The sequence below is a fragment of the Mus caroli genome, unplaced genomic scaffold, assembly GCF_978045245.1.
Source record: "Mus caroli unplaced genomic scaffold, Mus_caroli_1 scaffold_1, whole genome shotgun sequence".
NCBI classification, from domain to species: domain Eukaryota; kingdom Metazoa; phylum Chordata; class Mammalia; order Rodentia; family Muridae; genus Mus; species Mus caroli.
In genome coordinates this window covers 156,921,614-156,933,654 of record NW_028227256.1, presented here as the reverse complement: position 1 = coordinate 156,933,654, position 12,041 = coordinate 156,921,614, and the positions used below count along the sequence as shown (strand labels likewise).

Here is a 12,041-nt window from a genome sequence, read left to right as displayed (position 1 = left end):
TCTGTTTTGGCATTAATAACTCTTGTAATAAATCTGCTACCCAGACGTCTGAGTGTCCCCATTCATCTCCAAACTCAAACCTTTGATGATGGGCTTGTTAACTGGCTTAAACCTAATCATTTTGATATATAGACACAGTCAGTATATCTATCTCAAAACATCACATTCTCATAAATATAATTAATACTTCATTAACACAAGGCTGTGTGAACTTCTCAATGAATTAAACATATTTAAAGGAAGATGCATAGTGTAAATGAGAGGAATCCTTTACATTTCATTGATCCACTCATTCATTCATTCATCCCATCCTGTTAAATAGTAAAGTCATCATTAACAAGAGCCAGAAGATAAAGACAACTGGTTTTTATCTAGCAAAAAATTATTAAAACATACAGAAGAAAATAACATAGGAAACCACAAACCTTTAAATTCAGTAGACCAAGCATTCAACCCCTCACAGGCAGGGTTTTAGACTTCTTCCTGACTTAAGCTAAGTGTATGTATTATCAATCAGAGACAGTGGGTTTACCTCAACACAGTGGCATGTTTTGGTTTTCAATCACTCTTATACTATTGAGTATACATAGAAGCAAGGTATGTCAAATTGTGGTTCTCCTAGTCCACTAAAGTGTCTCAAAATAAATTAAGGGATCAATCTGAAACTCGGATACAGAGTTTTATATCTGTCTTAATGAATTTCAATGAAACAGTGCTGTGAGAAGACAATCCACGGCAGGTCCTACTGTATCTACATCCACGGGTACTATGGACTTCAAATCTCCATTCCCTGAAGTTTCAAGGCTCAACTAATTGATGTCTTTTATCAACTTTATACAGCTCTGAAAAATAGTCCCTTGTAACTTTTGTTCATAAAAAATTATTCGTTTTCTCACATTTTAAAGTCTCTTCTTGAATATAGTAAATGATATTCCAGATCCCTTACTTAATTTCTTCATTTGCCCATCATATTTGCAGCACTGTCGTTTTGGGGAGTGTAAAGAGGGCAAAGGCTGACATCAATGTCTTCCTCAGTCCCCTTCCACCTGAATCTTCTGAGTCTCATTGGCTAGAATACCCCAGGGATCTATTTCTGCCTCCATAGCATTGTAAGCATGGGCCAGTGTGCTTTGCCTTTCTCCTGTAGGTGCTAGGGATCTAACTCAGGTCCTCGTGCTTAACCCAACTGAAACACAGCCCTGCCCCTCGGTGCTTCCCTCCACAGGCTCCCCCTTCCCTCCACACGCTCCCTCTTCTCTTCTCCACTGGTGGCGGCTCTTCCTCCTCAGCTTCCTTTAACTCATCCACAGAATTCATTGTGTGTTTTCATTTTAAAACTTGTTTCCAATTCCCAGATGAAATTTTTGTCATGTATTTCATTTGATAAGCATGGTTACTGTAAGACAGGTGAGTTAATATAATCCAGAGCTGCTATCATTCTGTTTCTGTTGTGTGTTGCTATGCTGAATTTCTAGTTATTTTGTCTTATATTTTCCTGCCTTTTTAGTTGCTACTGTGCCCTGCTTACTGTATTTTAAAAAGCAAAAAAATAAATGAGAAAAATAAGTATGTTAATTTTCTTTTATAGATAATTTAAGTCTGTGTTCTGGGCCCCAGCAGTCCAGGACCCCTCAGTCAATTTCAGGGATTCACAGGATCTGAAGTTGATTTTCAATGTGACAGTTTATCTTTCACTGTTTTACCCTAGACCACACTTCTTCACTTAGAGTCACACATACAGTGTAGCTTAGGAACACTGACTCCAACTTCTCTGTCCGGAAGAAGCTTCTCTGAGTGTAGCTCATTCCTAGACTGGAAATTCTTCTGTCATGTCTTAAGGCAAGTGAGGATATGCTAAGAAATGACGTATTCATTAATTTTGTAGTTGTGGAAACATCACATCATGTACTTATGCAAAGGTCCATTGTCCAGCCCAACTCTGTACCGGATATATATAAAATCTGTTCCACCTAAGCTACAATCTATATTATATGTTACTATATTAATACTAAGTAGTAAGGAGACTGGTGAGAATATCTAGAATTTAGTGTTTGTTTATACAAATAGATAAATGCTATACTAAAATATGGTACAGAAGATGCATGGCATGGTATATTTACATTTATTTATATTTATACCTGGCAATGACACTGAGAGAACCTTCCAGACTGAAAGCTGCTCAGCGTGAGTCAGTGTGCAGCAGTGACTGTTAAGGGCTACATCAGTGCCATCGAATAGACACTGTACAGTAATGATATACTAACTCTAAAACACTGCCCCCGCCCCGGCATTGTGATGCCTGAAAAAAAGAGAAAAGACAAACCACGTACCCAGCTATACCTTAAAATCTACAACAAAAACAATAAATAACCTATCACGTGCACTCATAAACATTATATAAAATGCCATGATTAAAATACATATATGAAAACTTACCCCGTCTGATAGTGCCCGCCAACACACAGCACTGACAAATTCATTCGTGTCATCTTCTTTCCGATCTTTGTCTAATACACTCTTAACTGTATCAAACTTAAAAGTTAGCAAAGTTTTAGAAAGTCCTTTATAATACAGGTAGAGGGAGTTGTTCTCACTTCCTAAAAAGAAAACGTAATTGTTTTAGAATGGGAAAACTTAGATTGCATAAATATGTATTTGAGAGTCTTTCTATGTAGCACAGATTGTTCTTAAACTCACAATTGTTTCTTTCTGCCTTTCAGATGCTGGGATCATAGGTGTATGGCCATCACGGCCAACTAGAATTACACTCTTTCTATCAGCTCCCCACTCTGTGCTGGAAGATGAATCTAAGACTTTTAGCTACAGTGAACTTCATTTCTAGTCCCAGTTCCCAAACACGACATTTAGACAGTGATTATTAATCTAAATTTTACTAAAAACACCAATTATCTTTTATATTCAAATTTGAAAGACAAGATTATAAGACCAATTAATTGCGAACTACAGGAGAAAGGGTACAACTATTATTTACTAATTTAAAGAAATAAGCATTGTTAAATGGTTTACAGTGTTGTTAATTCTAAAACTGAAAAGAATTTACATTTTTTAAAAAATCACTTATAGCAGAGCTCTGTGCATTAGAAATTTCTTACTGAAACAAGAATCCTAAACTGCATTTGTAAATATTACCATGAAGAGAGGGAAATTAAGGTTGTAGTTCTTAAAAGGCCAATTTGAGCCAGGCTGTGGTGGCACACGCCTTTAATCCTAGCACTTGGGAGGCAGAGGCAGGCGGAGCCTGGTCTACAGAGTGAGTTCCAGGACAGTCAGGGCTACAAAGAGAAACCCTGTCTCAAAAAACAAAAAACAAAAACAAAAGGCCAATTTTAATAGCCCAAACTGATTCTCCATTCCCCACATAGCATTACCCTATCAGATGAGAAGTCAAACTGACACACTTCAGGAGCCTCTGAGGATAATTGTACTGCATATTTACTTTGGTGGTATTTAAGATCATATATTTGGAGAAAATACAATTTATAGAATAAGGGCACTATCATTTAAAAGTGTTGACAAAAGTTCATTTACTCTATCAGAACATTTGAACAATAGCAAATTGAATTTTTCCACTCCTCATTTAAATTTGCAAAATTCCATATAATAAAAACTAATGAATTAGATTCATGCAAGCCAAACGACCGCTAAATCAAAAGGATACTAGAGAGGGTAAAATGGATATCAAGCTCCTGACAAGATGTCTTCTTGAAATACTACTAGCAGATACTAATAGTCTACAGAGACTGTGGCATATCTAAAATGACAAGAGAGCAGTGAAAATCTTTGGCAATTCTATGAATACAGGGCTCATCTGCAGAAGTGAAAACTAATTCTCCCCAGCATGTCTGGAAAAGAAAAGAACGCCATCCTCGGCATCAAGGCTGTGATGCTGCCTTCCCAGTGCACAGACTGCAGTGAACACTGCTAGGACATGTCTTTGCAAAGTTTGTTTAAAACTACAAGTGCACTTACCACAAGCTATATAATCTCCATTGGAAGCAAGGCCTACAAAGTTTTTTTCATTAATATGACCCTTGAAGGAACGTAGACAGTATGGTTTTCCCACATTCCACAGCTTTAGTTGGCTGTCTGTTGAGCTGAGAAAAACACAAAGAGGAGTAAATTTTAGATTTCATGGTATGAAACTATCACCACTAGGAATTTAAAAAAAAAAAAAAAATCTAGATTTGTGGTTAAAAAGGCAGATTGTGGTGCCTGCATATCTGAATCTTGTCCTCATTGGCTCCAGTCTATTTTATAGAATCAAATGAACCCAACACAGTAAAAACCGAACTCGTTTAACATGCTTTCAGTAATGCTTGGGTATTCAGAAAGCAAGCATTAATGGCTCCAATACCACCATCCCACCATTAATAAATAATTAGACTTTGCCCTGAGAGATGTGTTTCATTTCAGGGAGACCCTCATTCTTCTCATTGTGATTTATCTTTCAATCGTGAGTTACTGGTACAGTAGACATAAATTATTTTCATGCTATCCCCTACAGGTAAGAGGTATTGTTGGAAACTATATGATGCAGTCTATTGTGCTGAAGGAATATATAAATCTAGTTGCTTACCCAAAACAACCGCTATTTTGCATAAAAATCACTGGTAATAGACAAAGGCAATTTTAAAACTGATAACATTTTGCAAACTGCTTTCCTATACTGATTTGCTTTCTTATACTTTCGTTAAGGGAATATGTCAATATATTAAGGACTACATAATTACATCTTTTTAATTACATCTATCATCACTGAATAGGACACTTTGATACAGGTTTTATCTACTTTATTAAAAATTAAAAAACTTAGTGCTATTATTAGCCCCATTTTGGAGATGAGAAAACTGAGGTTCAGAAGGCTGCAAGTGAATAATTCCAAGATCTAAACGGTTTGATTTGAGCATTTGAGGTCTTTTAGAAATGTGCTTTAGGGGTTGGACATCAGAGGTGAAGTGCAATGGCTGCTCTTCCAGAGGTTCCCAGCAACCACATAGTGGCTCACAACCATCTCTAATGGGATCTGATGCCCTCTTCTGGCATGCATGTAGGCAGGATACTCATATACATAAACTAACTAAATCTTTAAGAAAGGTGCTTTAATCTGTTTCATTCCAGGGTTGCAATGGATGTTCTCTATGTTTCCTCTTACAATGTACCACATTTTTAGGTTATTTACTGCCTATTATATTTATTCTAAAGAAGGATTTCACTTTAGCTACTACCTAATTTAAGCTCATTAATTAATTACCCACATAACTCCCATGGAAAGCTCAGTTAAGAATATTTTTGTCCTTTTTTGTCTTGCCAAATCACCCAATTCTTATTTAGACCAACTGGTGTGAAGGTGAAGGTACAAAGCAAAATTCAAGGCACTGGTATAAATAATTCTCTAAGGGAGATAAGGAACCAAGTTAAAAAAAATAAGAAAGCCTGTAGAGAGAAATTACATATGGATTTACTAGATTATGAGAGGAATAAACAAAATATGGAACTACCCCTATTGTTAGAAAGGTTGTATAGTTTGACAACAAGTTGTTCACATCACTGACATTTTACTACTTTAAAAAAAGTTTTACAAGGGGCATGTGCTGAGAAGAAGCAGACACAAAAAGTTCTCTTTAAAATAGATTTTACTGAGAAACTGGTTTAGGTTATTATAAAACTCAAAAAGTCATTTAAAACCAATAATCATTTTACTACTACACTGAAGGTAGACTTATATCGTAAAACACTGGGTTACTTTACTCAAATAAGTTATTTTTTCTCTCTATTGCACCAAATATTACTTCTTCAGGAGAAGTAGTGACAGAAACCAAATTTGAAGTTCAAATGTTATTAAATTACAAACATAACTTAAGAGGGCCTAACAAAAAGTAATATTTATAAGTAATATAAAAATGAACCAAGCAGGTAAGATACATGTATTTCAATGGAAGACATGCAAATCTGTTGCTATTTGAGAAAGTAATCCAAGGTCTTTTTTTTTTTTTTTTGTATAAACTACATCATCAATGATAAGACCTCTGTATCAAGCTCACCCTCCAAGGAGAATACTCACGCAGAGACAATTTCTTCACCACTCACAAACTTGGCATAAGACACTGCTTTTCGGTGTCCCTTGAATACCATTATTGGCTGTTTAGTGTTACGAAGGTCGTAGTAGTGGACACAGTGATCTAAAATAAAATTAAGAGATAAATGTAGCAAATGAAGAAAAGAGAGGCAAAACAATTTAACTGGATTGATTGTTCTCATCAGAGCAAGGGGATGTCTGAATGAGGGAGCTCAATCTTCACATTGAAACATTATTTTTGAAGCATTGTTTATGAAAACTACCCCTCAGATGAGGTAAGGAATCTAGGAGAGAGATCCATTATCTTGTTTTAGCCCAACAAAAGCAAGTAGACTATAAAATACAAAAGACAACAGGAAGAAAACAGTAGGAAAAACTGCTAGCTAAGGATAAAGAGAAGAAACTAGCCCCAGGCCTAAAACTTAGCAGCTAGTACCAGAACATGAAGATGCAATACACCATCTGACACAGCCCGAAGGTCAATTCCCAAGCCAGTGCTTATGCAATAAAACTATGGGTGAAGCTCGTCTGGTATCAATGAGCTGCCTCTACCACCTCTTCCTTGAACGTGGCTAGCACACTGCTAAGCGAGACTCCAATCCCCTGAGGCTAAACACATTATCAGGCTACTGAAACCCAGTATATGGTAGATCTTAAGAGCTTTTTTTAATCATTGAGAAAACTACATTCTGAACTCACCCTGGTGCTGAGGGATGGGGGCGGGGGTCTGTGACCAGAGTAAAAGAATTTGTATTCTGGCTGGCTTAGCTGTCTAAGGCTCCAAGTATACCAATACCAGAGCAGCAGACAGGCCACAACACCACTGTCCTATGTCCAGTCTCTGTGTTGGGGTGGTCTTAACAGATCATGGGCTCTAACAATGACTCACACTGAGATGTCTGTCATTCTGAACCCAATACCTAGCAGAACATGATTTCTTATAAGAAATCAGTGTCTTACAGGGGGCTGTTGGCTGAGGAAAAGGCAGCTGGGTCCACCGTACTTAGCCGCAGGTAGAGGCTTATATGATGAACCATACTTTCTAAGTACTCCTACTGTTCTCTTGAATAGCACACATAAAGGTTGGGGATGGGAATCTCTGCTTTTGGGGACTCTCTATAGTACTGAAATAGCAGCACTGGCTGTACACTTAGGAAAAAACAATAACTTATTTAAAATATCTGGAAGGATAAGCACAATACCAGGTAATAAATCCTTAGTCCTTTCATATAAAGACATTATTGGGTATGAATATACACCAACAACACTCATGGAGTTATCATCTAAGCAAAATGAATATAAATAAGCTGTCAAAGAGAGTTTGACAAAGGGTTGATAGATATGAATATTCAGACAGAGGGTCTTAAATAGCTGTGTACAGGCAATTAAAGGACAAAACAACCAAAATAATAATAAAGACATAAATACATTAAGTCTATTGGCATGAGACTTTTTACAACTTTAAAGGCAAGCATAGCTTAAAACTGGAGAAAAATACATTCCATGCAAATGAAATTTTCAAAAAGAAACTAAGTAGTAGTAACCACACTGACATTAAGAGACTTTAAATCATATCAGCAAAAAGGGCAAGGCGGGTCACAATATAAAAGGGCCACAACAGAGGAAGAGGAATAACTCTTAGCATGAATGCACCTAATATTTGAGCATACAAATAAATATGAAAAATATTAATAGGCCTAAGGAAAGATTTCAGTAGAGTAATAGAGGAGTTTAAAAGCCTCTTTCACTAATAGACAGATCATCTGGACAGAAAATCTATAAACAACAGAATTAAACTACACTCTGGACTCTTGGTCCAGAGTGTATAAAGATTCATTTATAGCATGTTCCCTCCAACACTAGAAAATATGAGTTCTTTTCAATAATGCATGGAGAATTCTCCAATCCAGGTAGGCCATGAAAAAAGTCTCAGTACATTTTAAGATACTGAATTGTCCAGTATTATTTCAAACTATAAGTTGAATTAACCTGGAAATCAGTAACAAAACTGTGGACATTATATATAATTACATGTAAGTTAACAACTTAAGAACAATCAATGGAATATTCAAAGAAATATTAAATTTCTCAAAACAAATACAAAGAAACCCACAAAATGCCTACACTGACAGAATGCAGCAGAAGCAGTAGAAAGAGGAAGCATATAGCAACAAATGAGCAAACCAAAAAAGCAGTGCGAGTGAGTGCTGCTCTTCCAGAGGATCCAAGATTGTTTCTCAGCAACACATGCCTCATGACCACCTGTAACTCTAGCTCCAGGATATCTGCTGCCCTCTTCTGGTCTCCATGGGCTCACATACACATGTTTATTCATATAAACATGAATAAAAATAAAATCTTAAAAAAAAACTAAACAAAACAAAACCCACAAAACTAGACTATGGAACTGGCAAGGTGGCTTAGATGGAGTTAAGGCACTTGGCACTATCTCTGACCACCTCACTTTGATCCCTGAAATTAAGAGGTGAAGAGAATTGATTAGGGCAAGTAGTCCTTTGACTTCCACTTGTGTATCTCACATTGTGTTCATGCGTGCACATACATACATACACACACTCACATACGTGTGCACACATACACTTGTATACACAAATTAAGTAAGTAAACATAAAAAGGGGGGCAGAAAGGTCTCAGAAAACCACCTATTACTTCCAGAGATGGAAGGATGACTCAACATATACAGATCAATGACATTGATACTCTATCAAAGAAATGAAGGACTAAAACTTTGATTATTTCAATAAATCCAGATAAAATATTTGATAAAATTCATCAAGTCTTTATGAAAAAAACTGAAGGCGGCAGGAAAGAAACATATTTCAACATAATAAATGCCATATGTAGCAAACCAACAACAGGCACTACCAGGATCAGTACAAGAGACTACATGTCCAAAGAGCAGAAAGTAGAATGATCAGGGAATCTTTAGTCCTAGTGAAGTCCCATTCTACCAAGATGGTGCAGAAGTCACAGTAGCAGGCTGCTCACATTGCATACACATCCAGTGAAGCAAAGAGCAACAAAGATATTTATGCTAGTGGGTGCTTTCTCCAGGTAGATAACCCAAGATCCTGTCTAGGGGATAGTCTTTCTCATAGCAAAGATGGGTCTCCTCAAATCAACTCATGTAACTGAGATAATCTTACACAGGCATGCCCAGAGGCTCAGCTCCCAGGTGACTGCCTATACATAATACAGGAAGTTTACCAGGAATAGGAGCCTAGTGGCATTCACAGTTGGTAGAGTTGTCTACCTACTGTTCAAGCCATGGTTACTCAAGAAAGACAAACACAATGTGACTGACAAAATGAATAAGCATCAAGATATCAGCAGAATAAACCTAGACCTACTGAACTGATCCTGAACGGTACCAGATAAAATGTGTATTGAAGCAAAAAGCAATAACTTAAGTTATTTGATTTTAATAGGCTAGTTTATGAAAATAGATGTTCTGGTAACAGAACAAGAAAAGCCAACTCAACTAAATGGAGCATAAACACTAGAACAGACAACTCTGCTTCCGGTTTTGTACTGAGGTAGAACTGCAATGGACCACTGCAAAAGAAGCACAACTAACATTTTTTGCCTGATGTAAGCTCAAAAGCTATAAAAAGCTACTATATTTAGTATGAAAAATAAATATGTCTTTGGAAAGGCAAATTGCAACGGTTTCTGCCCATGTTGTAAAAACTGGTACAATATCAGGAGAAGATCACTACACCACTTCTACTGCTTGCAGGTTGGGTTTGCGGCTGTTTGGTCTTACTTTAGTTCTTCTTCTTCTTGTTTTTCCTTCTTCTGCAAATGTAAAAGCCTGAAACACACTACCGTGAACCTCAGCACAACTGGGCTGCGCCGGTTGCCAATTTGTGCGCTGGTGCCTGGATGTGGCATGGTGGTTGGCAATAAAATAAAGGCAGCATCAATCAGGGAAAAAAAGTAGCACAATATAGAACGAAACTATTATTTTCCTTAAAATCATAACAGAATCGTATAAAAAAGAAAGCTGACCAGAGAAATTCCAGGCCCTACAGGAAACAAACTATAAAATTTCACTTATGAAAACAAACCAAATTAAAAGATTTCTTTTAATTGCATGAAATTATATGGGAAACATACAACATCAATAATAATGCTCCCGGAACTATTAAATATTTGTAATTCTAACTAATTACTGTTAATTATTTTATAATACAATAATTTTGCTGATTGGGAAAATATGAACATTAAGGCTTAAATGGAAAAGTAAAGAAGATAAGGTTAAAAAAACAATCAGAATTTATACCAGGGAAAAATATTTCAAGATGTGTACATCTAGCATGTACACAATGCGCATCAACATGAGCATTGACAGATAAGAGCCACCTTGTTCAAGATTACACTCTGGTTAATGTGAAGAGAGTAAATCAGCAGGGCATGAGAGGCGTATGAAAACAGGAGCACTGATGAAGACAAAGCTTGAACACAGTGTCCTTTTCAAATGTTATTAATGTGCTCTGTACAAGTGTCAGCTTTACAAAAAAAAACATTATTATGAAAAAATATCAAGGAACTTTCACATATTAAATGATAGGTATTTTCTCTACTAAAGTATTAAAAGTGATAAAAAATAAAAACACAAAAAAATTAAGAGTAGAGCAAGAATGTGACTTGCTTTGAAACTCATGGCTCTCGCACAATGAAAACCACTACGCTACATGATAAGTGTAAAACAGAATTGCAAAAATACTTCAAATAACTTATTACTATGACTAGAACACTTATATTTAAAAAAAATACTACATTAGCATGTACTGTGAAATAAATGATTGGCATGTTTATTCCCCTTCGGCATTTTATGCATAACAGGAAATGAATAGTCAAAGAAATGAACAGGCTTCTTAAAAAATTACTGATCCTCTCAGTACAGCTGTTTAATACACACTAATTCTGCTACTAAGAAAAATGCACATCAACATTTAGCAGGCAGCCAACAAAACTCCACAAGCCTGTCTCTCTGTGTTAAAGACAGGTGACAGGATGTCACAATTAGCAATAGCCGTAGATGAGAAAGATGCAATTCTCAGTTTATCATAACTTCACGATGAAAAGAAAACCTACGATTATAAAAGTAGCCAATTCGTTTTCAAATGCACTTTTAGGTAGGTATGTTAAAACAAAAACCAAAAGGAGATAAGTTTACTTTTATTTCTTACCTGCACAGCCGAAAGCCAGATGGTACCTGGAGGAGGGGCTGAACTTCACACAGCACACGTTAGCCTTTGCCTCAATGCTCGCCACAGAATTGTCTAAATTGGTAGACCACAGCTTCACTAAGGAAATGGTGATTTAAAAACAAAAAAAACCAAAAAATCACTAAGCAAATGTTTCTGTAAGTAACAAGTGTTACTCAAATATCTTGTGTGTCAATATGAAGCATTTTATTGGGACAAAATAAAAATTGAGCTGAATAATAATGTGACAGAACAGTTCTTGAATCTTAAAGCTTACTTTCAACGTTCAAAAATCCACAGATATAAATAGTGATTCCACAAAGATAGATAGCAAGGACTCAAAAGGCCAAGGCAAAAACACCATTCTGGAGCTAGACGGTGGGCCCTTTATACTATTGATCTCAGTATTCTATAGTGGAGGTTAACAGCACACATACACATACATTCTGGAGCTAGACGGTGGGCCCTTTATACTATTGATCTCAGTATTCTATAGTGGAGGTTAACAGCACACATACACATACATTCTGGAGCTAGACGGTGGGCCCTTTATACTATTGATCTCAGTATTCTATAGTGGAGGTTAACAGCACACATACATACACATACACATACATTCTGGAGCTAGACGGTGGGCCCATTATACTATTGATCTCAGTATTCTATAGTGGAGGTTAACAGCACACATACATACACATACACATACATTC

General features: G+C 36.4%; 1 protein-coding gene across 2 annotated transcripts in view; it reads right to left on the bottom strand.

The window, feature by feature from the left end:
• The window catches only part of Cop1 (COP1 E3 ubiquitin ligase), a 120,214-nt gene that overhangs the window by 16,879 nt on the left and 91,294 nt on the right, over positions 1-12,041 (bottom strand). For both annotated transcript variants that reach the window (XM_085842445.1, XM_085842447.1), the window contains exons 15-18: positions 11,314-11,430; positions 6,083-6,200; positions 3,991-4,115; positions 2,437-2,597 (exon numbers count right to left, since the gene is read on the bottom strand). In XM_085842445.1, coding sequence (XP_085698571.1) covers positions 2,437-2,597; positions 3,991-4,115; positions 6,083-6,200; positions 11,314-11,430 — 521 coding nt within the window. The remainder of the gene's footprint in view (positions 1-2,436; positions 2,598-3,990; positions 4,116-6,082; positions 6,201-11,313; positions 11,431-12,041) is intronic.